Here is a 22,020-nt window from a genome sequence, read left to right as displayed (position 1 = left end):
GTGTCCCGGTGAAATATAGCCCTAACTTCGAACTCCTATGTTCTTCTGATTAATTTCGTTGCGGGTCCAATGACAGTTTAACTTTCCCCCGGGACAAACTTAGCCTTCATTGGTTGTGTTATTGGCGGTCAAGCTGTAGATCCTGGCTACACAGGAGTTGCAGCGGTGGAAACGAGAGGCGGGAAAAAAGCCCTAAACTGAAAGTCATTTTGCAGAATTTATAAATGACTTATGACATACCTGGTTCTCCTTGCAGAGTCGTCATCATCATCGGCCGACACCGCGTCGCAGGGCTCGGGTTCCGAGGCTGGCCCCGCGCCCGCGCCGCTACAGCGGGCGAAGCGCCATGAACCTCAGGTGAGAGCTCATCATCATCATCAATGATAACTACCGTTGTTCTAGTACTATGCCATGAACCTCATCATCATCATCTCAGCCATAGGACGTCCACTGCTGAACATAGGCCTCCCCCAATAATTTCCATAAAGGCCAGTTGTCGTTACCTTTATAAGGTCGTCGGTCCACCTTGGTGGACATCCTACGCAGCGCTTTCCGATACGTGGCCTCCACTTCGGAACCTTGCTGCCGCATCGGCTGTCAGGTCGGCGTACTATGTGAACAGGTTCTAATTAATTATTTAATTGAATAACGCTCGTATTTACAAACGATGCTTGCTTCAGTGAAGCAGCAAATCGAACGCACAGTGTTGAAAAAAGCTCTGTGATTGGTTTATGTGTCACACTGTGCGTCCACGCGCACTGTGAGACGTCATAGTAATGAGGCGGGCGTTAGAGCCTAATAATATCTCTTTTCTTTAAATAGCAAGACACTCTTTACTCAAGTCAGAATATTACGAACTCGGGTCTAATGTACGACATTATGTGAGCTCAGGCTGAGAGCTTTCGGCTCATTTAACTTGGAAACCCAGCGAGATGCGAAACTTGATTCTATGTATAACCTTAGCTTACACAACCTTATCTTTATCTCCACTACGCTTCGGCAATTTCGTACATTCTTATGTATGAAGCATTTTTCACAATGGTTGCGTTTTACGGTCTGCGGTCAGGTCAAATGAACGCAGCCCGCACTTGTCAGTTTGCGTTCTTTGCTCTGGCCCATAAAAATTGTCGAGACTGACAATGTTGTTCATACATCATGCGGGCTGCGTTCACTTGGCCTGATCGCAGAGCGCATCCAGTGTGGCAAATCCTTTAACAGCACTATTTGCAAGTAATACTTTAAGGCTGATTTGCACCACCTGATTTGAACCGCAACAATAATCGATGCTTTCTGTATGGATTTTGACAGATTTTCGACTTTTGTCAAAGTTAAAGTAAGATGGTGCAACTCAGCCTAACTAAATATTCCAAGCAATTAAAGATATTTTTGTTTTTCATTTTGGTTTCGAATAACGGGTTCGCATTAAATTCAGTTTTTACGTTTAGTACGACTTATTTGACACTTATTGTTTATAAGTTGGCCATTTAATTCAATATGCTCATAAATTACATGTTATTTTCAGAGAGAAGAAAGGCGCGAGGAAGTCGCAAATGCGCCGCGAGTCCAGACCAATCCTCTGCTGAGGTAAGAGTCATCATCATCATCATCACTTTATTTCAAAGAACCAATAGTCCAACGATTCCCATCGACCGCTGGACTGTTGTAGTGAACCCACACACAAGCATTTGCTGCAGGGGTTAACGGGAACATTAGCAATTTGTGGAAAAAATCTAAAGGGGTTGCTAAGATAGGCTAAGCCTAGGCGCTAGGCACTTTTAGTTGGCCGATAACGGGACTATTCCCACCTCTCGTTCCCACCACCGCAACTCCTGTGTAGCCAGGATCTACAGCTTGACCGCCACAAAAACCCAACCAGTGAAGGTCAAGTTTCTCCCGGGGGAAAGTTAAACTGTCATTGGACCCGCAACGAAATTAATCAGAAGAACATAGGAGTTCGAAATTAAAGTTCGACTTCCCTCCATTGCAAAGCGGATGACAGGTGACAAACAAAGGTTTAAAACCTTTAAGAAAAGATTATGCACCACGGACAATAAATATCAATTAAGGGGGCCTATCTTATGAGTTGGCCGATAGTTGGGCCGGCAGTTAAAGCCTAGGCGCTAGGCACTTTTAGTTGGCCGATAACGGGACTATTCCCACCTCTCGTTCCCACCACCGCAACTCCTGTGTAGCCAGGATCTACAGCTTGACCGCCACAAAAACCCAACCAGTGAAGGTCAAGTTTCTCCCGGGGGAAAGTTAAACTGTCATTGGACCCGCAACGAAATTAATCAGAAGAACATAGGAGGAGTTCGAAAAAGTTCGACTTCCCTCCATTTCAAAGCGGATGACAGGTGACAAACAAAGGTTTAAAATCTTTAAGAAAAGATTATGCACCACGGACAATAAATATCAATTAAGGGGGCCTATCTTATGAGTTAATCAGTATGGAGAATTGGAGATGTATGATAGTGCGCACATAACACCGATTGATTCTTCATACAAACTAGAATCGGGCCCAACTATCAGCCTACAAAAAGTCTGTGATCTGCGCCTAGGCTAAAGATAGATGTTTTGCGACTGCATCAATGCTGAATCGCGTTTGTATAAAACCCAACTACGACAAAAAACGTCGCTGAAAAAGTATAAAACAAGATTATCAGAATACTGAACTGACCAAGTTGTTAATGTAGTTGCATAGTAATTTTCATGTTTGGAAAACCGCAGTCACACGTTGTCAAAGTGCCACGGTAGGTAGGTATATGTGATAATGTAACGTGTGACTACGCCGTAGATTTTGTGAAACCCCATATAGCCTATAACCAGCGTACAATTAAGACGCTTCTAATGATATGTTATTTGTCGAATTCTGATAAGTACTCGTAGTTTAGAAGTTACGAGGGAACAGATGAACATACATACATACATAGCCTGTCAAAATCATAACCCTCCTTTTGCTCTGCCGTAGTCGGGTAAAAACACATTACCACTCCTTTGCGTCGCGCAGTCGGGTAAAAAGGGCCGTAACATAACCCTTCGGGTAAAAAAGGGTGCTTGTTAGTAAGCATTTTAGAGCTTTTCAATCGCAGTCGCGCGTCAACCGTCGTACATTAACCATGCCGGCGTGGCATGCTGAAATATCTGGCATTCGCACTATGTGCGTGCGCGTACTTGCTGCTTCTGACCCGGTTTTTGGCCGAATTTTTGCACGTGCTACGGAATTTCAGGTTGTACATCGTAAAATATATTTTTAGCCTTGGCATTATCAAATTATGCAAGTGTGCTTTTCTTTTTCGAATATATCCAAGATAGGTACATGTATTTGTAATCTCGTGACATCACTGTACACGTTGAAACTGCAAGCAGTGTCCCATAGTACGCGTGTAATGTGACGTCCGCGCTCATATATTTCCATAAAAAGTTTAAATGCTTGTATAGTTTTTGGTTCCAGATGAATTTCAATATTTAGGTAGGTTTTACAGAAATTCTAGAATTAACATAAGTGTTTATTTATGAACTTTGTGGGACATAGATACCGACCACTAGATTACTAGAGGATGTTAATTACTATCTTTCCGAGCGGGTGTCGTCTAGCTCAGGGCGGGGACCAAGGTCCAATTGTATCTCCAACCATCTTAGTCGGAAATATTTACTACCGCGATGCAGGTTTGTAGGCGTGGACGCGTGTGTCATAGTAAGCATCAGAGCCATCTGTTGAGTGATATCTGTCACTAGCTTGTAGTGGCGAGTCGATAGCCCTATCTATACTAATATTATATAGCTGAAGAGTTTGTTTGTTTGTTTACTTGAACACGCTAATCTCCGGAACTACTGGTCCGATTTGAAAAATTCTTTCAGTGTTAGATAGCCCATTTATCGAGGAACGAGGCCACGATCAATAGGAGCAGAGCAATAATGAAAAATGTTGCGATTAACTTTTAAAAAAAATAAAACCGACTTCAAATGCGTGAACACAAAAAAAAACTAAAAATTAAAAATATTGCGTATAAAAAAGTTCATCGCCAATTTTCCACCCTTTAGTAAATATTTTTCATAAACAAGCTTTTGATGCTGTAAAAAGAATAAAATAAAACATAAATTCTTTCAAACCCATCAACTTATTACTTTACTCAATTTAAAGATTAAAAACTTGTCGCGGGATTTACTAGTGTAAAAAATACATTAATTACGTAACTTGATTTTGCTAAAAGTCTGATCTGAGAAAAAATCAAATAGGTAAATTATACATTATTTCTTTATTATTATGTATGATGTACTGTCTTAGGTACGATACAACTACGGATTAAGATCGTTTAGTCGACGCAGCGTTGAAATTGTACAGATAAATGCAGTTTGCGCACTCACTACGCGACGTCAAGCAATAAAAACCTAAAATTCGAACGCCAACTTTTTGCTACAACGCTCTTAATAAGTACTGCCGGTATAGGTCACATCACAAGGTAGCATTTCCCGGTTACATAATATTCGCCTAGCCTTGCCCTATTTTGACCGGGATTGGCTTTCTTTTGCCGCAATATTATCCGCGCCAATTGACTTAGAAAGTTTTCTTATAATAATAAAAGATCTAAATTATGTTAGGTGCTCGAATGTCGCAGTGATTATTTCTTTTTGCTATAACCGCACGGATCTCGAGCGTTCGGTCAAAAAGTTTTAGTTTGCGCTTGTTGATTTCTTGTAAAATAAATTACCTATTTAACATAGGTTTTACTCGTAGCTTCGTCCGTGTGAATTTCTGAATCAGAAAGACAATACCACCGGCCTATACTGCTATGAAAAACCGAGAGAAAATCTAATCCGGGACCTCTGAGGCAGAATCTAATCACTAGACTTGACTCAGATCACTTAGGCTAAGTTGCACCATCTTACTTTAACTTTAACAAACGTCAAAAATATGCCAATCTCCAAACAAAAACACCGGTTATTGTTATAGTAAATTAGTGCAACTCAGTCTCAGTTTAGAAACAAGTACAAGTTATCATGGACTGATAATGCAATTTATGGTTGTCGTTTCTTTGTTGCAGGGAGCAAGAGCCAACTTGCGAGAGGGATTCGCCCTTCAAGCACCAGGCGGCGCAGCAGTCAAATAGATCAGGTACGTATCTATGAGTATATTGATTGACTTGACATCTTTAAAATTATGACATCAAATACTTCCAGTTAAATTAAGATTTTTCAATATTTCTGAAATTATTAACACTAATATGCATGCCGAATTAATAAATAAATGTTTGTAAAACACAATGTTGCTGTGCCCAAACCGGGTCTATGTTTGAGACTATACAATATATTGTTTAAGACCTTATGTACAACATAGAATGCAATAAAGATTTTGAATTTGAATTTGATATAGTTCATCCGCGAAGACGCGCCCCACCATTCTTCCGCTGATGTTTTAGTGTTATCGGTAACAGCTAAATCGTCTATGAGTGCACACGCACACTACAATAATGACGCTCGGATTGCTCGGATCAAACATATTTGGGACGTGTATAAGCGCTATGGAAAGGACCTAAGTACTGAATAAAAGCTTTGACTTTGACTCTGGCTGTGTATGGCGGGCATATCTATACTAATATTATAAAGCTGAAGAGTTTGTTTGTTTGTTTACTTGAACGCGCTAATCTCAGGAACTACCGGTCCGATTAGAAAAATTCTTTCAGTGTTAGATAGCCCATTTATCGAGGAAGGCTATAGGCTATATACATAGCTGGGCATTAACTCGTTAATCCGTTAATCATTAATTAACGAAGTTAACATTTCTATTAACGGATTAACTTTTAAGTTAACTTTAAAAAATGTTAACGGACTCGTTAACTTCCGTTAAATTATCCCAGGTCCGTTAATCGTTAATCCAGTACCTACTATTTACCAAAAAGATACAGCAGACACGCTGAAAAACGCACTAGGTGCAGAACAAAAATGATTTTCACGCGTACGAAGTCGCGGGCAGTGCTAGTAAGAGTATATTCCGCATTGATATGATAAGAAGCCCATATTCTTGTTTCTCCTTGCAGAGTCGTCATCATCATCGGCCGACACCGCGTCGCAGGGCTCGGGCTCCGAGGCTGGCCCTGCGCCCGCGCCGCTACAGCGGGCGAAGCGCCATGAACCTCAGGTGAGAGCTCATCATCATCATCATCTCAGGGGCCGTTCAAGTATTACGTAAGCAGATTTCTTACCATTTTTTTTATAAATGTTTTTTTATATTGTCATTTTTAAAATAGGAAAATTCATGAAAATATTAGGTTTAACTGATACACATAGAGTAAGGGACAAAAAAATATAATCAGAAATAAAGAACGTAACAAACATAATTGCATCAATTATGCATCAACATAAACACAAATGATAACTTTCAATGCTTACAATACGTTTAGTATCCAAACAAAACACGCGCGCGGGACACCGACCTCGCGTATAATATGCGGACTACGACTCTCAAATTTCAATGGGCAGTGCAACGAGAGTTAATTATTAGACAAGTGAATAGCGCACGGTAATTTCCCTAATGTGCGGTAATTTGCCTAATCAGTTCTCAAAGCGAGTGCCTACGCATATGTATTATTTGCGGGAATCCCCGAAAAAACGATGACGATAACGATGACGTAATCATCATCTAGACCCCCTACCCCCTATGTCATCCAAAATAAGCAAAACGGAGACCCCCCCACCCCCCCTTGGTGCTTACGTAATACTTGAACGGCCCCTCAGCCATAGGACGTCCACTGCTGAACATAGGCCTCCCCCAATGATTTCCATAATGGCCAGTTGTCGTTACCTTTGTGAGGTCGTCGGTCCACCTTGCGAGTGGACATACGCTGCGCTTTCCGATACGTGGCCTGCACTTCGGAACCTTGCTGCCGCATCGGCTGTCAGGTCGGCGTACTATGTGAACAGGTTCTAATTAATTAATTGAATAACGCCCGTATTTACCAACGATGCTTGCTTCAGTGAAGCAGCAAATCGAACGCACAGCGTTGAATAGAGCTCTGTGTTTGGTTTGTCACTCTGTGCGTCCACGCGTACTGTGAGACCTCATAGTGGTGTTTGTGAATACGGACGTTAGAGCTTTTAAAGGTCATTACTGAAAATAAACAAGCTTATGAACTTTACCACCTAATAATATAACAACAATGTTAACAGCATTGTTGTGTTCCGGCAGTTAGAGGTAAGATAGCCAGTTCCTCCGTGGTTGAGGATTCCGGGTGAAGCACGCTTCCATCTTCGGCCTGATGGTAATCAAGTGAGCGTGAGATACAGGCCAAGAGCTTCCTCGTTGTGGATAAAAAAAATATCTGTATTTTCTTTAAATAGCAAGACACTCTTTACTCAAGTCAGAATATTACGAACTCGGGTCTAATGTACGACATTATGTGAGCTCAGGCTGAGAGCTTTCGGCTCATTTAACTTGGAAACCCAGCGAGATGCGAAACTTGATTCTATGTATAACCTTAGCTTACACAACCTTATCTTTATCTCCACTACGCTTCGGTAATTTCGTACATTCTTATGTATGAAGCATTTGTCACACTGGATGCGTTTTACGGTCTGCGGTCAGGTCAAATGAACGCAACCCGCACTTGTCAGTTTGCGTTCTTTGCTCTGGCCTGTAAGGTCAGATCGCATCAATAAAAAATTGTCGAGACTGACAATGTTGTTCATACATCATGCGGGCTGCGTTCACTTGGCCTGATCGCAGAGCGCATCCAGTGTGGCAAATCCTTTAACAGCACTATTTGCAAGTAATACTTTAAGGCTGATTTGCACCACCTGATTTGAACCGCAACAATAATCGATGCTTTCTGTATGGATTTTGACAGATTTTTGACGTTTGTCAAAGTTAAAGTAAGATGGTGCAACTCGGCCTAAATATTCCAAGCAAATAAAGATATTTTTGTTTTTCATTTTGATTTCGAATAACTTTATACCACGGGTTCGCATTAAATTCTGTTTTTCACGGATAGTACGATTTATTTGACACTTATCGTTATAAGTTGGTCATTTAATTCAATATGCTCATAAATTACATGTTATTTTCAGAGAGAAGAAAGGCGCGAGGAAGTCGCAAATGCACCGCGAGTCCAGACCAATCCTCTGCTGAGGTAAGTCATCATCATCATCATCATCATATTTATCATCAGCACCTAATTTCAAGGCACCAAACGATCCTTATCGACTGCTAGACTATTGTGGTGAACCCACTCCTAACACAAGCATTACCTGCAGGGGTTAACGGGAATATAACCCAACCAATGAAGGTCAAGTTTGTCCCGGGGGAAAGTTAAACTGTCATTGGACCCGCAAAATTAATCAGAAAAACATAGGAGTTCGAAATTAAAGTTCGACTTCCCTCCATTGCAAAGCGGATGACAGGTGACAAACAAAGGTTTAAAATCTTTAAGAAAAGATTATGCACCACGGACAATAAATATCAATTATAAGGGGGCCTATCTTATGAGTTGGCCGATAGTTGGGCCGGGCAGTTAATCAGTATGGAGATGTATGATAGATAGTGCGCACATAACACCGATTGATTCTTCATACAAACCAGAATCGGGCCCAACTATCAGCCTACAAAAAGTCTTGATCTGCGCCTAGGTTAAAGGTAGATGTTTTGCGACTGCATCAATGCTGAATCGCGTTTGTATAAAACCCAACTACGACAAAAAACGACGCTGAAAAAGTATAAAACAAGATTATCAGAATACTGAACTGAACAAAGTTGTTAATGTAGTTGCATAGTAATTTTCATGTTTGGAAAACCGCAGTCACACGTTGTCAAAGTTCCACGGTAGGTATATGTGATAATATAACGTGTGACTACGCCGTAGATTTTGTGAAACCCCATATAGCCTATAACCAGCGTACAATTAAGACGCTTCTAATGATATGTTATTTGTCGAATTCTGATAAGTACTCGTAGTTTAGAAGTTACGAGGGAACAGATGAACATACATACATACATAGCCTGTCAAAATCATAACCCTCCTTTTGCTTTGCCGTAGTCGGGTAAAAACACATTACCACTCCTTTGCGTCGCGCAGTCGGGTAAAAAGGGGTGCTTGTTAGTAAGCATTTTAGAGCTTTTCAATCGCAGTCGCGCGTCAACCGTCGTACATTAACCATGCCGGCGTGGGATGCTGAAATATCTGGCATTCGCACTATGTGCGTGCGCGTACTTGCTGCTTCTGACCCGGTTTTTGGCCGAATTTTTGCACGTGCTACGGAATTTCAGGTTGTATTAATCGTAAAATATATTTTTAACCTTGGCATTATCAAATTGTGCAAGTGTTGTGCTTTTCTTTTTCGAAAATCTATAGAAATACTCAAGATTTTGTGTTCTCGTGCGTGACGTCACTGTACACGTTGATACTTTAGCATGGGCGCATGTAGTGTGACGTCACGCTCAGGTAATTCCATAAAACTTTTAGTCACGTGTATCTTTTTATTTCTAGTTCGATTTCAGTAATTTTAAAAGGAAAGAATAATCTTTATAAGGACATTTTACGCATGTGATAACTACCTTTTGACCGCGACTTCTCCCGGGCGATTTTCGGTCTGTCACAAGAAAGTGGCAAAAACTTCTAAAAGCCAGGATAAAAACTGTTTTACTCATGCCCGTTTTCACCATCAATCCCTAATTTTTAAGTGACCCCTATGGTAACACATAACATGAATTTTGTTTTCATAGGGGTCACTTAAGAATTAGGGATTGATGATGAAAACGGGCATCAGAGTCTCAAATCAAAGACTCTGTACTAAGTAGTTTTAGTGGTTTAAGCGAAGGAAAAATTATCCAGGTTTTTCTGACTATGATGAGAGATAAATGAGGACTTTAGGAAAAACATAGGAGTTTTATCCCCGTACACTTTCGGTAAAGACTGGCAGCATTGATGGGACCCAATGAGGGCTATCGTTTTAGCGCTCACCAGTTTGCGCCACTGTAGAGTAAGGTCCTGTCACTTGCTAGTAGCGAAGACAGTGGCACCAACTGGTGAGTGCTAAAGTGGTAGGAGGACTATCGCATTTGCACTCATCAAGATGGCGCCACTGTAGAGTAACGTCCTGTCAATCGCCAGGGGTGCCAACTGTTAAGTATAAAAACGATAGCCCTCATTGAGTGAGCATTTCTCTCACCAGGTCGCGGACCCTCCCAAACTTCGGCGGGCGCGTGTCACGCGAGGCGTCCCGCTGCGACACCTCGCGGCGCGCGCACCACATCACCATGGCGTCCGAGGACCTGCTGCAGCCCGGGCACGTGGTTAAGGAGCGGTGGAAGGTGAGCTTTCTGCCGGGGGGTGAGCATTTTGCCGCCGGCGCTGCGAAACTGGCGGCATTTTGATGAGGGGCTACGGCGTGGTATTTTTCCGGTGATGACCGGCATTTTGCCGCTAGGCACTATGATGGCGGCATTTTGCCGTTGGGTGCTGTAATAGCGGCATTTTACTGTGGTTTGGGTATGCAAGTTTGAAATGGACGGAGATGTTCAGTGGATTTACTTAGTTCTAAATGTGGCAAAACACCCACTTAGGATATGAATTATGAAACGTCCACTGAAAGATATTTTCAGTCACACAAATCGTATAAAGAAAAGAAAAAAGCTAAAAAAAGCATTATTAAAGGTATCAGCTCTCTAATGGTTTAAAAAGGATCCTGAAAAAGGGATCTGCAAATACCTCTAAGAGCGCTTTCACATTAGGGCGTTAGTAGCGCGACTGCAGCGACTTTTTATAATGTGAAGGCATCCGCTGTCACATAGTATGAAATTTTCGGCAGCCCGTCTGTCGCGCGTTTGTCGCGCTGCTAAATCGTCTAAATGTGAAAGCGTTCTTAATGTACTTCTAATAGTTCAGTATTTACAAAGTCTTCTATATCCCCAGGTGGTGAAGAAAATCGGCGGCGGCGGCTTTGGCGAGATATACGAGGGTCTCGACCTGGTGACCCAGGAGCAGGTGGCGCTCAAGGTGGAGTCGGCGCGCCAGCCCAAGCAGGTGCTCAAGATGGAGGTCGCTGTACTCAAGAAGCTGCAAGGTGAGAAAGAGAGAGAGATGATAGGGAGAAAGAGAGAGAAAAAGTTCCAGGTCTATATGAAAGAAGAGAGACTACGTGAGGGTTGGAATTAAGAGACACTTCAGGTCATCATTGCACGAGCTACATGAAGCGCTGACCCTGGTAGCAGTGGCTGCGTTAATCTAAGCACCAGCTTAGGTTCCACTTTCTGAGCAGCTTCTACTGGAGCACCTGCTCAGAAGTAGCTCATAACGGGGATAGGAGCTAGTAGAAGTTAGCTGGAGCTAAGCGCTTCTGGTACCATCCTGAGGGGCTAAACTTAGGAATGGTGGGCAAAGAGCACTCATGGTTATGCCATTCTGACAGCTTGATAGCTGTCATAATGACTAAGAGTGCTCTTGATGCCTCGGCATCAGACAGTCTAGACTTAGGTCTTCTAGCGGTGGGCAGAAGCTATAGTTCGTCATACTCAAGGTGATTAGGAAGGTTAGATGCAAGCTGCAAGGTGATAGGAGAGGAGATCTACGAGGGTCTGGAGCTGGTGACTCAGGAGCAGGTGGCACTCAAGGTGGAGTCGGCGCGCCAGCCCAAGCAGGTGCTCAAGATGGAGGTCGCTGTACTCAAGAAGCTGCAAGGTGAGAGAGAGAGAAGATGAGGAGAGAGAGAGAGAGAGAAAAAAAGTAGGTTCTGGTAGGTGGCAGATTGGGCTTGATCCAAGTCCGCCTGGCTAGCTACCACTGATGGAAAGTTCGATTCCAGCCTTGATCATCATCAAACTGGAATCAGCGCGTTAATCTAAGCACCTGCTTAGATTCCATCTTCTAAGCACCTGCTCAGGAGCTGCAAAGTGAGAGGAGCGAGAGACAGAGAGAACATGAAGGTTCGAGATGGTTCAGGTCATTATTGCATTAGCTATATGAAGAACTGGACCAGAGCGTCAGCTTACAGGTAGCCTAAAATAATTCCTGGTCATCATAGCAGTATAAGGCACCAGACAGTCTAAGCTTAGGTCTTCTAGCGTTACACTGAAGAACCTGGTGTTGAAGACACTTTAAGGAGAGAAAAGTACATAAGGAGCTAAATCTAAAAGCAGTAATCTTGCAGCTCAGTGCTCCTGGTCATCATAACACAAAGAGAAGGACTTAGGTCTTCTGGCGGCAGTCTAGTCTAGACTGGTTTTCTAGCGGGCNCGCCGGCGCTGTAAAAGCGGCATTTTGCTGGAGGTCACTGCGCGGCAATTTGCCGGTGAGTATGGTGTTTTGCCGGTGAGGACGGCATTTTGCCGCTAGGTGCTGCATTTGCTGGGGGTTACTATGCGGCATTTTGCCGTTGGTGGCGGCATTTTGCCGGTGCTGGAGGCATCTCTCTCCCAAACTTCGGCGGGCACGTGTCACGCGAGGCGTCCCACTGCGACACCTCGCGGCGCGCGCACCACATCACCATGGCGTCCGAGGACCTGCTGCAGCCCGGACACGTGGTTAAGGAGCGGTGGAAGGTGAGCGTTCTGCCGCTGAGTGAGCATTTTGTCGCTGAGTGAGCATTTTGCCGCTGAGTGAGCATTATGCCGCCTTTGTTATGGTATTTTAGCTGAGGGGCTTCAGCATGGCATATTACCGATGAGGGGGGAAATTTTCTAGTCGATGGTGGCATTAGGCCAGCGAGCGTGGTATCAGGCCGGCGAGGATGGCATTTAACCGCCTGTGCGGTGATTGTTGCATTTTACTAGGAGTTACGGCACGTTGCGGCAGCATTTTGCCGCCTGTGTTGTGATGACAGCGTTTTGCCGCCGGTGCTGTGTAGGCAGCACGGTGGTTTGATAGAGAAAAAAGTCGCTTTAAAAAAAGGCCTAAAACACTCCCAGAAAAAGGTAGAAAAGTAGTTAAAATATTGTATTAACATAGTCTTCTATATCCCCAGGTGGTGAAGAAAATCGGCGGCGGCGGCTTTGGCGAGATCTACGAGGGTCTCGACCTGGTGACCCAAGAACAGGTGGCGCTCAAGGTGGAGTCGGCGCGCCAGCCCAAGCAGGTGCTCAAGATGGAGGTGGCTGTACTCAAGAAGCTGCAAGGTGAGCGAGAGAGAAGATAGGGAGAAAGAGAGAGAAAAAGTTCCAGGTCTACATGAAAGACTACGTGAGGGTTGGACTCAAGAAGCTGCAAGGTAAGAGGATGAGGATTCTATAGAGAGATAACGCGAGGGCAGGAGTTAAGAGACGGTTCAGATCAGGGCTCCTAAGTCCAGTCCAGCAGTCAGCTTAAGTAGGTGCTCAAGATGCTGGATGGTGGAGGCTCTGGTCATCATATGGCACGGGAGACTGGATCTAAGAACGATGGGCTGAAATAAGGACCCTGTAAGTAAGAGCATCATGCGTATTTGATGTCTGACAGTTTAGACTAGGAACTCTTGGAAGCAAGGAGTGTGAAGTAAAAGGTCGTGGTGCTTAAGAGCTGTTAGGTATAGATTCTGGTAATCTTCACGATTCAAGGCGCGTAAGCTCCTGACCATTTTGACAGTAAAGACAGTTAGAGGTATCAGACTAGACTTAGGTCTTCTAGCAATGGGCTGAGGAGGATAGTCTAGAAGCTGCTAATTGAGAGGCGAGGAGATATACGAGGGTCTGGACCTGGTGACCCAGGAGCAGGTGGCGCTCAAGGTGGAGTCGGCGCGCCAGCCCAAGCAGGTGCTCAAGATGGAGGTCGCTGTGCTCAAGAAGCTGCAAGGTGAGCGAGAGAGATGATAGGGAGAAAGAGAGAGAAAAAAAAGTAGGTTCTGGTAGGTGGCAGACTGATAGGGCTTGATCCAAGTCATCATCATCAAGCTGGAATCAGCGCGTTAATCTAAGCACCTGCTTAGATTCCATCTTCTAAGCACCTGCTCAGGAGCTGCAAAGTGAGAGGAGCGAGAGACAGAGAGAATATAAGGGCTGGAAACGGTTCAGGTCATTATTGTATTAGCTATATGAAGGACTGGACCAGAGCGTCAGCTTACAGGTAGTCTGAAATAATTCTTGGTCACGTAGCAGCATGAGGCACCAGCCAGTCTAAGCTTAGGTCTTCTAGCGTTACACTGAAGAACCTGGTGTTGAAGACGCTTTAAGGAGAGAAAAGTATATAAGGAGCTAAATCTAAGAGCAGTAATCTTGCAGCTCAGTGCTCCTAGTCATCATAACACAAGGAGAAGGACTTAGGTCTTCTGGCGGCAGTCTAGTCTAGACTGGTCTTCTAGCGGGCTGAATATGGAGGTCGGTATACTCTAGGAGCTGCTAAGTGAGAGGCGAGGAGATCTACGAGGGTCTGGACCTGGTGACCCAAGAACAGGTGGCGCTCAAGGTGGAATCGGCGCGCCAGCCCAAGCAGGTGCTCAAGATGGAGGTGGCTGTACTCAAGAAGCTGCAAGGTGAGAGGGAGAGATGATAGGGAGAAAGAGAGAGAATATGAGGGCGGGCGTTTGAGATGCTCCAGGTTTACATGAAAAGAGAGAGACTACGTGAGGGCTGCAATTTAGAGACATTTCAGGTTATCATTGTACGAGCTACTTGAAGGGCTAGACCTAAGAGCAGTGGCTGAAGGTGGAATCAGCGCAATCTAAGCAGGTGCTTAGAATCTGTGAATAGAGTAAAGGAGAGTACCCAGATAAATGAGGGTAGGACCTAGGAGAAGTTAGCTGGAGGTAGGCGCTCGTGGACCATTATACCCCTAACGATGGTACCAGGAGCCCCTACACTACCAAACTTAAGAACGCTGCGCTCAAGGTAAGCGCTTGTAGTGATTATGATAGCTTGGAGCATCAGACTATTTAGACTTAGGACTTCTAGCGATAGCCTGAAGATGGAGTTCGTCATACTCAAGCCTTTTAAGAAGTTGCAAGGTCAGAGAGAGAAACTATACTAAGAGGTGAGAGAGGGAGGGAAGTAGTATGAGAAGTACTAGTATCTAGTTAGCTAGCCATCATTACGACGAGGAAGCTCTTTTGGCTTGACCGAAAGGTTCTCAAGATGGAGGTGACCTTGTTGAAGGAGCTGCGTGAGTGTTCAGCACAGCACGAGGCACCAGACTATGGAGACTAGCGGCTTGGAAGAAGTGGTCTAAGATAGAGGAGGAGTGGAGAGAGAGAGGGAAAGAGAACTTGTAAATCCAACTCTCAAGTCCAAGGTCGTCATAGCATGAGCTACATGAGAGCCTAGATCTAGAAGCAGTAGCTGGAGGTGGAATCTAAGCAACTGCTTAGATTCCATCTTCTAAACAGCTTCTGAGCACCTGCTCAGAAGCTGCAAATTGAGAGGAGAGTATCTACTTGAATGAGGGTAGCCTAGAAGTTAGCTGGAGGTACCATCATGGGGTGCTAAACTTGGGAATGGTGGGCACTCCTGGTCATATGACAGCACGACGCTTCAGTCAGTAGCCAAAAAGTTCGCAACACGTCTTTGTTACAATTGGAATAAGGTTGTGTTGTTAACTTTTTGGCCACTTTGGGTGTCACCAAGTATTTGAGCTTACTTCTTCGCTCTTCCCTGATGCTATTTGAATCATCATCATCATCATCTCAGCCATAGGACGTCCACTGCTGAACATAGGCATCCCCCAATGCTTTCCATGTTGCCCGGTTGGTACCGCCCTGCGTTCAGCGCCTTCCTGCTACCTATATGATGTCGTCGGTCCACCTTGTGGGTGGACGTCCCATGCTGCGTTTTCCGGTATGCGGCCTCCACTTCAGAACCTTGCTGCCCCATCGGCCGTCAGTTCTGCGTACTATGAACCCTGCCCATTGCGACTTCAGCTTGATAATCCGTTCGGCTATGTCAGCGACTTTAGTTCGTTCGCTATTTGAATAACCAGTCAGTTTTCGTTATTTTCTGTCTTCACTTCTGATTGGTTATTCAAATATTTGCTATAGACACAATAAATAAATGTAATATTTTTTATTCTTACAGGCAAAGAGCACGTCTGCCGCTTCATCGGCTGCGGTCGCAATGCTCGCTTCAACTACGTGGTGATGCAACTCCAAGGGCGGAACTTGGCGGAACTACGCCGCGCCCAGCCGAGAGGCGCCTTCTCACTGTCCACCACGCTTAGGTAATCATCATCATCATCATCATCATCATCATCATCATCATCATCATCGTCGTCATCATCAGCTCATGGTGATGCCTCATCCAAGGCCAAAAGATAACTGAGCTAGAGGTCATAAGGCACCTTTTTGCTGTCTCTACCACCCTTTAACATTATCATCATCAACTACGTGGTGATGCAACTCCAAGGCCCAAACTTGGCGGAGCTACGCCGCGCCCAGCCGAGAGGCGCCTTCTCACTGTCTACCACGCTCAGGTAATCATCATCTTCATCGTCATCATCATCATCATCGTCGTCATCATCAGCTCATGGTGATGAGGCTTCAAGGCCAGAAGATAGCGGAGCTATAGTCTGGTCCGTGAGCGCGTAGAATTTTGTCCAATGACCCCTAGCTACCTATCCTTATCGCTCGCGCGTAATTATGTTGCTATTGCGCTCGCACACTCACTGCGGGCGCCCGTCGCACAGTCGCGACAGCAATATAATTACGCGCGAGCGATAAGGATGGGTAGCTAGGGGTCATTGGACAAAATTCCACGTGCTCACGGACCGGGCTTTAGCAGCCAAGAGGCGCCTTCTCACTGTCCACCACGCTTAGGTAATCATCATCATCATCAGCTAGTGGTGATGAAGCTCCAAGGCCAAATAGCGGAGCTAGAGGTCAAGAGGCGCCTTCTCACTGTCTACCACGCCCAAGTAATCATCATCATCATCATCAGCTCGTGGTGATGAAGCTCCAAGGCCAAATAGCGGAGCTAGAGGTCAAGAGGCGCCTTTTCACTGTCAACCACGCTCAGGTAATCATCATCATCATCAGCTCATGGTGATGAGGCTCTAAGGCCAAATAGCGGAGCTAGAGGTCAAGAGGCGCCTTCTCTTTGTCAACCATACTCAGGTAATCATCATCATCATCATCATCAGCCCGTGGTGATGAGGCTTCAAGGCCAGATAGCGGAGCTAGGGGTCAAGAGGCGCCTTTTCACTGTCTACCACGCCCAAGTAATCATCATCATCATCATCAGCTCGTGGTGATGAAGCTCCAAGGCCAGAAGATAACGGAGCAGCCAAGAGGCGCCTTCTCACTGTCTACCACGCTCAGGTAATCATCATCTTCATCGTCATCATCATCATCATCGTCGTCATCATCAGCTCATGGTGATGAGGCTTCAAGGCCAGAAGATAGCGGAGCTATAGTCTGGTCCGTGAGCACGTAGAATTTTTTCCAATGACCTCTAGCTACCTATCCTTATCGCTCGCGCGTAATTATGTTGATATCGCGCTCGCACAGTCGCGACAGCAATATAATTACGCGCGAGCGATAAGGATGGGTAGCTAGGGGTCATTGGACAAAATTCTACGTGCTCACGGACCGGGCTTTAGCAGCCAAGAGGCGTCTTCTCACTGTCTACCGCGCTCAGGTAATCATCATCGTCATCATTATCATCATCAGCTCGTAGCAATGAGGCTTCAAGGCCAGAAGATAACGGAGCTAGAAGTCAAGAGGCGCCTTTTCACTGTCTACCACGCTCAAGTAAATATCATTATTTTAGCCACAGAGCCTCCACCAATGATTTCCTGAGTAGCTGGTTGGCAGCGGCCTGCATTCAGCATCTTTCCGCAACCTTTACGAGGTCAGTCAGGTCTACCTTTTTTGTGGGTGTCACACGTTGCGACGTCATCAATTCATCATCCTCATCCTCAGGTCATTTATTCTCCACTGCAGAAGACGACACCCTCTAATTTACCAAATCCAGGAGGATTTGTCCTACACTCGCCACACAGGCCAGACGGGTTGGGGAGGCCTGATGCTCGCATATTTGTCCCTTAGTTGGCTTAGTTGCCTCTTACGATTTCCGCGGGAAGGGGAAGTGGTCCTATTTTACTCTTTACTCTGCCTATTTTTTTGTCTTTTCCTCACTTTGTTCTGCATAACATAATAAATTTTGTTACAGATTGGGTCTACAGATACTCAAAGCGATAGACTCTATCCACTCAGTAGGATTCCTTCATAGAGACATTAAACCTGTAAGTATAAGTAGAATTTTCATACGATTTTTTGTAATAAAAATATACTTAAAATCCTGTCTCAGTACCAGGTTTCACGACTTATTTGATGTATTGTTAAATCACTTACCGGGCTATCACTTGCTGTCACCACAAATAATATTTCGTCAATAGCTAGTGGTTAACGGTCTTTTCATAGTTTGTTTTAATTATTTCCGCGAATTAATAACAAAATTATACATCTAAAGCCTGGTCCGTGAGCACGTAGAATTTTGTCCAATGACCCCAAGCTACCCATCCTTATCGCTCGCGCGTAATTATGTTGCTGTCGCGACTGTGCGACGGGCGCCCGCAGTGAGTGTGCGAGCGCGACAGCAACATAATTACGCGCGAGCGAGCTTGGGGTCATTGAACAACATTCTACGTGTTCACGGACCAGGCTTTAGCAGCACTTACTCAATCAGTGCCTGTGGTATGGGAAGCATACAAATCTTAAGAAAATCTGAAATCTCGATGACGTTTGACGTTATAAAACCACACCCTCCCGTGCCTCCCCCCATACCTCAGACACTGACTGAGTTTAGCGTTAGACCTATTTGTAGCAGTTGACAGCCAACAATCCGTTATCATGACAGTTACAGCTCTGGAATGTTAGAAGCTATCATTGCTATAGTTCCAAAATACTGAACTGTCCTATGCATGAAATTGACAGTGGGGCGCCACCGTCAATACCGGATCGCTGGGTACGATTTTTGCCATTTTGGAAACCATATAGTTGAACGATGGTAGCGCCTCCCTGTCATTGAGTTTGGTGGGACAGTTCAGCGTGGGTCATCTATATCATTGCTATCAGGGTTGTAATTGTCATGACAACAGATTGTTTTCTGTCATGACGGCACTTCTTTCATATCGTTTATTTGCAAATTGATAACAAAATTATTTCGGTTAATAAAAGTACTTACTTGTGTTTCCTCAGAGCAACTTCAGCATAGGCCGGCACCCGAGCAACTGCCGCAAGGTGTACATGTTAGACTTCGGGCTCGCGCGTCAGTACACCACCAGCAACGGGCAGGTGCGGCCGCCGCGCGCCGCCGCAGGCTTCAGAGGTGAGCGGACTGTCTTAACGCGCTCACACAACGGTCTTGTTATAATTTTAACTAGGTAGTGGTAGGCCAAGCTATGTATATTTGGGACGTGTATAAGTGCCCTGAAAAGGGCCTATGTACTGAATCATCATCATCAACAGCCCTTTACAGTCCACTGCTGGACTATGAGCCTCCTCCACTATGGTGGAGGGATTTGCCATAATCTCCACGCTTGGCAGGCGGGTTGGAGATCGCAGTTTAAAAGATTGATGTTTTTCAGAGAGCGCTGCTGCCCATTCTCTGTTTTTTGTGTAGTCCCTAAGTCCCTCTTACGACACCCGCGGGAAGAGTAGGGGTTGGTGACAAATGTATTCTACTCTGCCGTCACCACACGGCGAACTGAATAAAATATTTGAATTTTGACTATAGTCACATTATCACGCGGTTCAAAATGAAGTAAAGCTGACTTCAAAAACTGTTTAGGGGTGAAATAGGGTTGTCTTCTAACGCTTTCATACCTGCGCCTGCTGACTTTAAAAACTGCTTCAGATGTGAAATAGGACTGTCTTAATGCGCTCACACAACGGTCTTGTTGGTTCTACGATTGTCCAAGACAGTTAGCTATCTCCCGGGATTACTCAACCTTCACTGGTTGGGTTTCATTGGAGGCCAAGCTGTAGATCCTTGAGTTGCCGTGTTAAAAAAGTGTGGATAAATTATTTTTCACCCACCCAACGGTCTTCTCATTAGGCGCCACCTACAAAATATATTATTACATCAACTGGTATCGGCTTGGTTACGCCACCAATTTGTTTCCGGCACTGTCGATATTAACATGAATTTTTCGATACTATTCTTAAATAAATACATATCGTATCGTAATAAATCTATATCGATGTCGTGGGCCGAACGGTAGTGCTTTCGATAGTTTGAGCGATTTATGCCCGTTTTCACCATCAATCCCTAATTTTTAAGTGACCCCTATGGTAACAAATAACAGGAATTTTGTTTACATAGGGGTCTCTTAAAAATTAGGTATTGATGGTGAAAACGGGCATTAGAGTCCTTCCATTGATCGATTTTAAGGTAAGTTTTAGATCGATTCTCAGGCAAGTTTAGACTGATTGATATTGTAGCTTAAAGACGATAATTGCTTATCTGAAGTCATTAGTAGACCTATATTCAGCAGTAGACGCCCTGACGATGAAATAGTGATACTTGTCTATATCTTCTTTCATTGGGCACGTTATTTGTACAACATCCTGTATGTATCATATTATGCAGAACACACTTATAAACACCCTATATTATAACACATGTGTTGTCCGCAGGCACGGTCCGCTACGCGTCCATAAACGCCCACAAGAACAAAGAGATGGGCCGCCACGACGACTTGTGGTCATTATTCTACATGCTGGTGGAATTTGTTAACGGACAGCTACCGTGGAGGAAGATTAAAGACAAGGAACAGGTGAGGCATAGACTAAGATGTCATAGACAATGATGACGTAATTCATAGACAATGAGGGTTTTCGCGAATGAAAAATCCGCCAGATGGCAATACGTAGACGCGAGGTCCAAAAGCTGCATGATTGGTCATTTTTGACATGACATTGACAGATATGTCAAAGTCCACCAAATACGCAGCAGTCAGACCCCACATCCACGTCCCGCCATCTAGCGGATCTTTCATTCGCGAAAACCCTCATTAAGCAGTTGACACTAGTGTTGCGGAAATATCAAGGACTAGGAACTGTTGGGATATAGACAATGGAATGTAATTCATAGACAATTGTTGACACTAGTGTTGTTGAATTATCGATATTCGACCTCGAAAAATACTCTGGGTATCGTTAGTGATTTAGGATCAATACTATCGATATTTTACGTCCAAAAATAATGGCAATACTATCGACATTCTTACGTTCAATACCGAGTAGAGGTAAATGAAGCGATTCTATTGGTTCTTTACAAACACATCCCTCGCTACGCATCCTCGCACATCTCTGGCGGAAACGCAGCCTTAATATGTAATACGGTACCTCTAGCATGAACGTAATCGAATCGTTTGCGTATTCGACAAAATTCGATACTCAACCTTCGAATTAAACGATAACGTGACAATTTTGATTCTCAAAATAAGTTTCGTGCAACCATTTCTCATACTAAGTTCACTTTACGACTCGTTCACAAGGGCGCTGTTGTAGTTTTCGTACTAAATCTTTTGATGGCAATTCGAATACGCCAACGATTCGAACTCGAAAGTTTTTCGTGTTCGTACCGATCTCACAGAAAGTTACCTAACATTTTCCATATGTCGGCCGTTTGGTGTAGTGGTTCGAAACGGACTACTATTCCGGAGGTAGCGGGTTCGATTCCCGCACAGTACAAACATTTGTGTGCATGAACATATTTGTTTGTATCGGACTGGGTGTTTTCTATGTATAATAAGTATGTATTTACAAAAAAAAGTATTTAAGTATGTTTATATTCGTTGTCTAGTACCCATAGTACAAGCTTTGCTTAGTTTGGGACTAGAAGCGTAGTGTAAAATGTCTAAGGATATTTATTTATTATTATATTTCTCTCACAGGTCGGCCTCATGAAAGAGAAATACGACCACCGGTTGCTCCTCAAACACTTGCCTTCAGAGCTGCGTCAGTTCTTGGAACACGTCCAACAGCTGGAATATGCGGATACTCCGGACTATGCCATGCTGACCGCACTGCTTGAACGGTGCTGCAAGCGGAGAGGCGTCAGGGATGCAGATCCTTACGATTGGGAGAAGGATGTAAGTGTTCTGAGAGCTTCTAGAAACTTCTAGGTCTATC

General features: G+C 44.4%; 1 protein-coding gene across 1 annotated transcript in view; it reads left to right on the top strand.

Annotated features, from left to right (window-relative positions):
• LOC114360020 (tau-tubulin kinase homolog Asator-like) overlaps nt 1-22,013 on the top strand; it is a 47,118-nt gene extending 25,105 nt beyond the window's left edge. Inside the window, exons 4-12 of the mRNA XM_028314572.1 lie at nt 257-357; nt 1,523-1,584; nt 10,162-10,300; nt 10,902-11,052; nt 15,962-16,103; nt 18,053-18,125; nt 19,081-19,210; nt 20,521-20,660; nt 21,783-22,013. Coding sequence (XP_028170373.1) covers nt 257-357; nt 1,523-1,584; nt 10,162-10,300; nt 10,902-11,052; nt 15,962-16,103; nt 18,053-18,125; nt 19,081-19,210; nt 20,521-20,660; nt 21,783-22,013 — 1,169 coding nt within the window. The remainder of the gene's footprint in view (nt 1-256; nt 358-1,522; nt 1,585-10,161; nt 10,301-10,901; nt 11,053-15,961; nt 16,104-18,052; nt 18,126-19,080; nt 19,211-20,520; nt 20,661-21,782) is intronic.
• The last annotated feature ends 7 nt before the right edge of the window (nt 22,014-22,020 follow it).

This window comes from Ostrinia furnacalis, unplaced genomic scaffold (genome assembly GCF_004193835.3).
Source record: "Ostrinia furnacalis isolate ACB-3 unplaced genomic scaffold, ASM419383v2 OfSCF4792, whole genome shotgun sequence".
NCBI classification, from domain to species: Eukaryota; Metazoa; Arthropoda; class Insecta; order Lepidoptera; family Crambidae; genus Ostrinia; species Ostrinia furnacalis.
The sequence above is the reverse complement of the archived record's forward strand: the minus strand, read 5'-3'. Positions and strand labels throughout refer to the sequence as shown.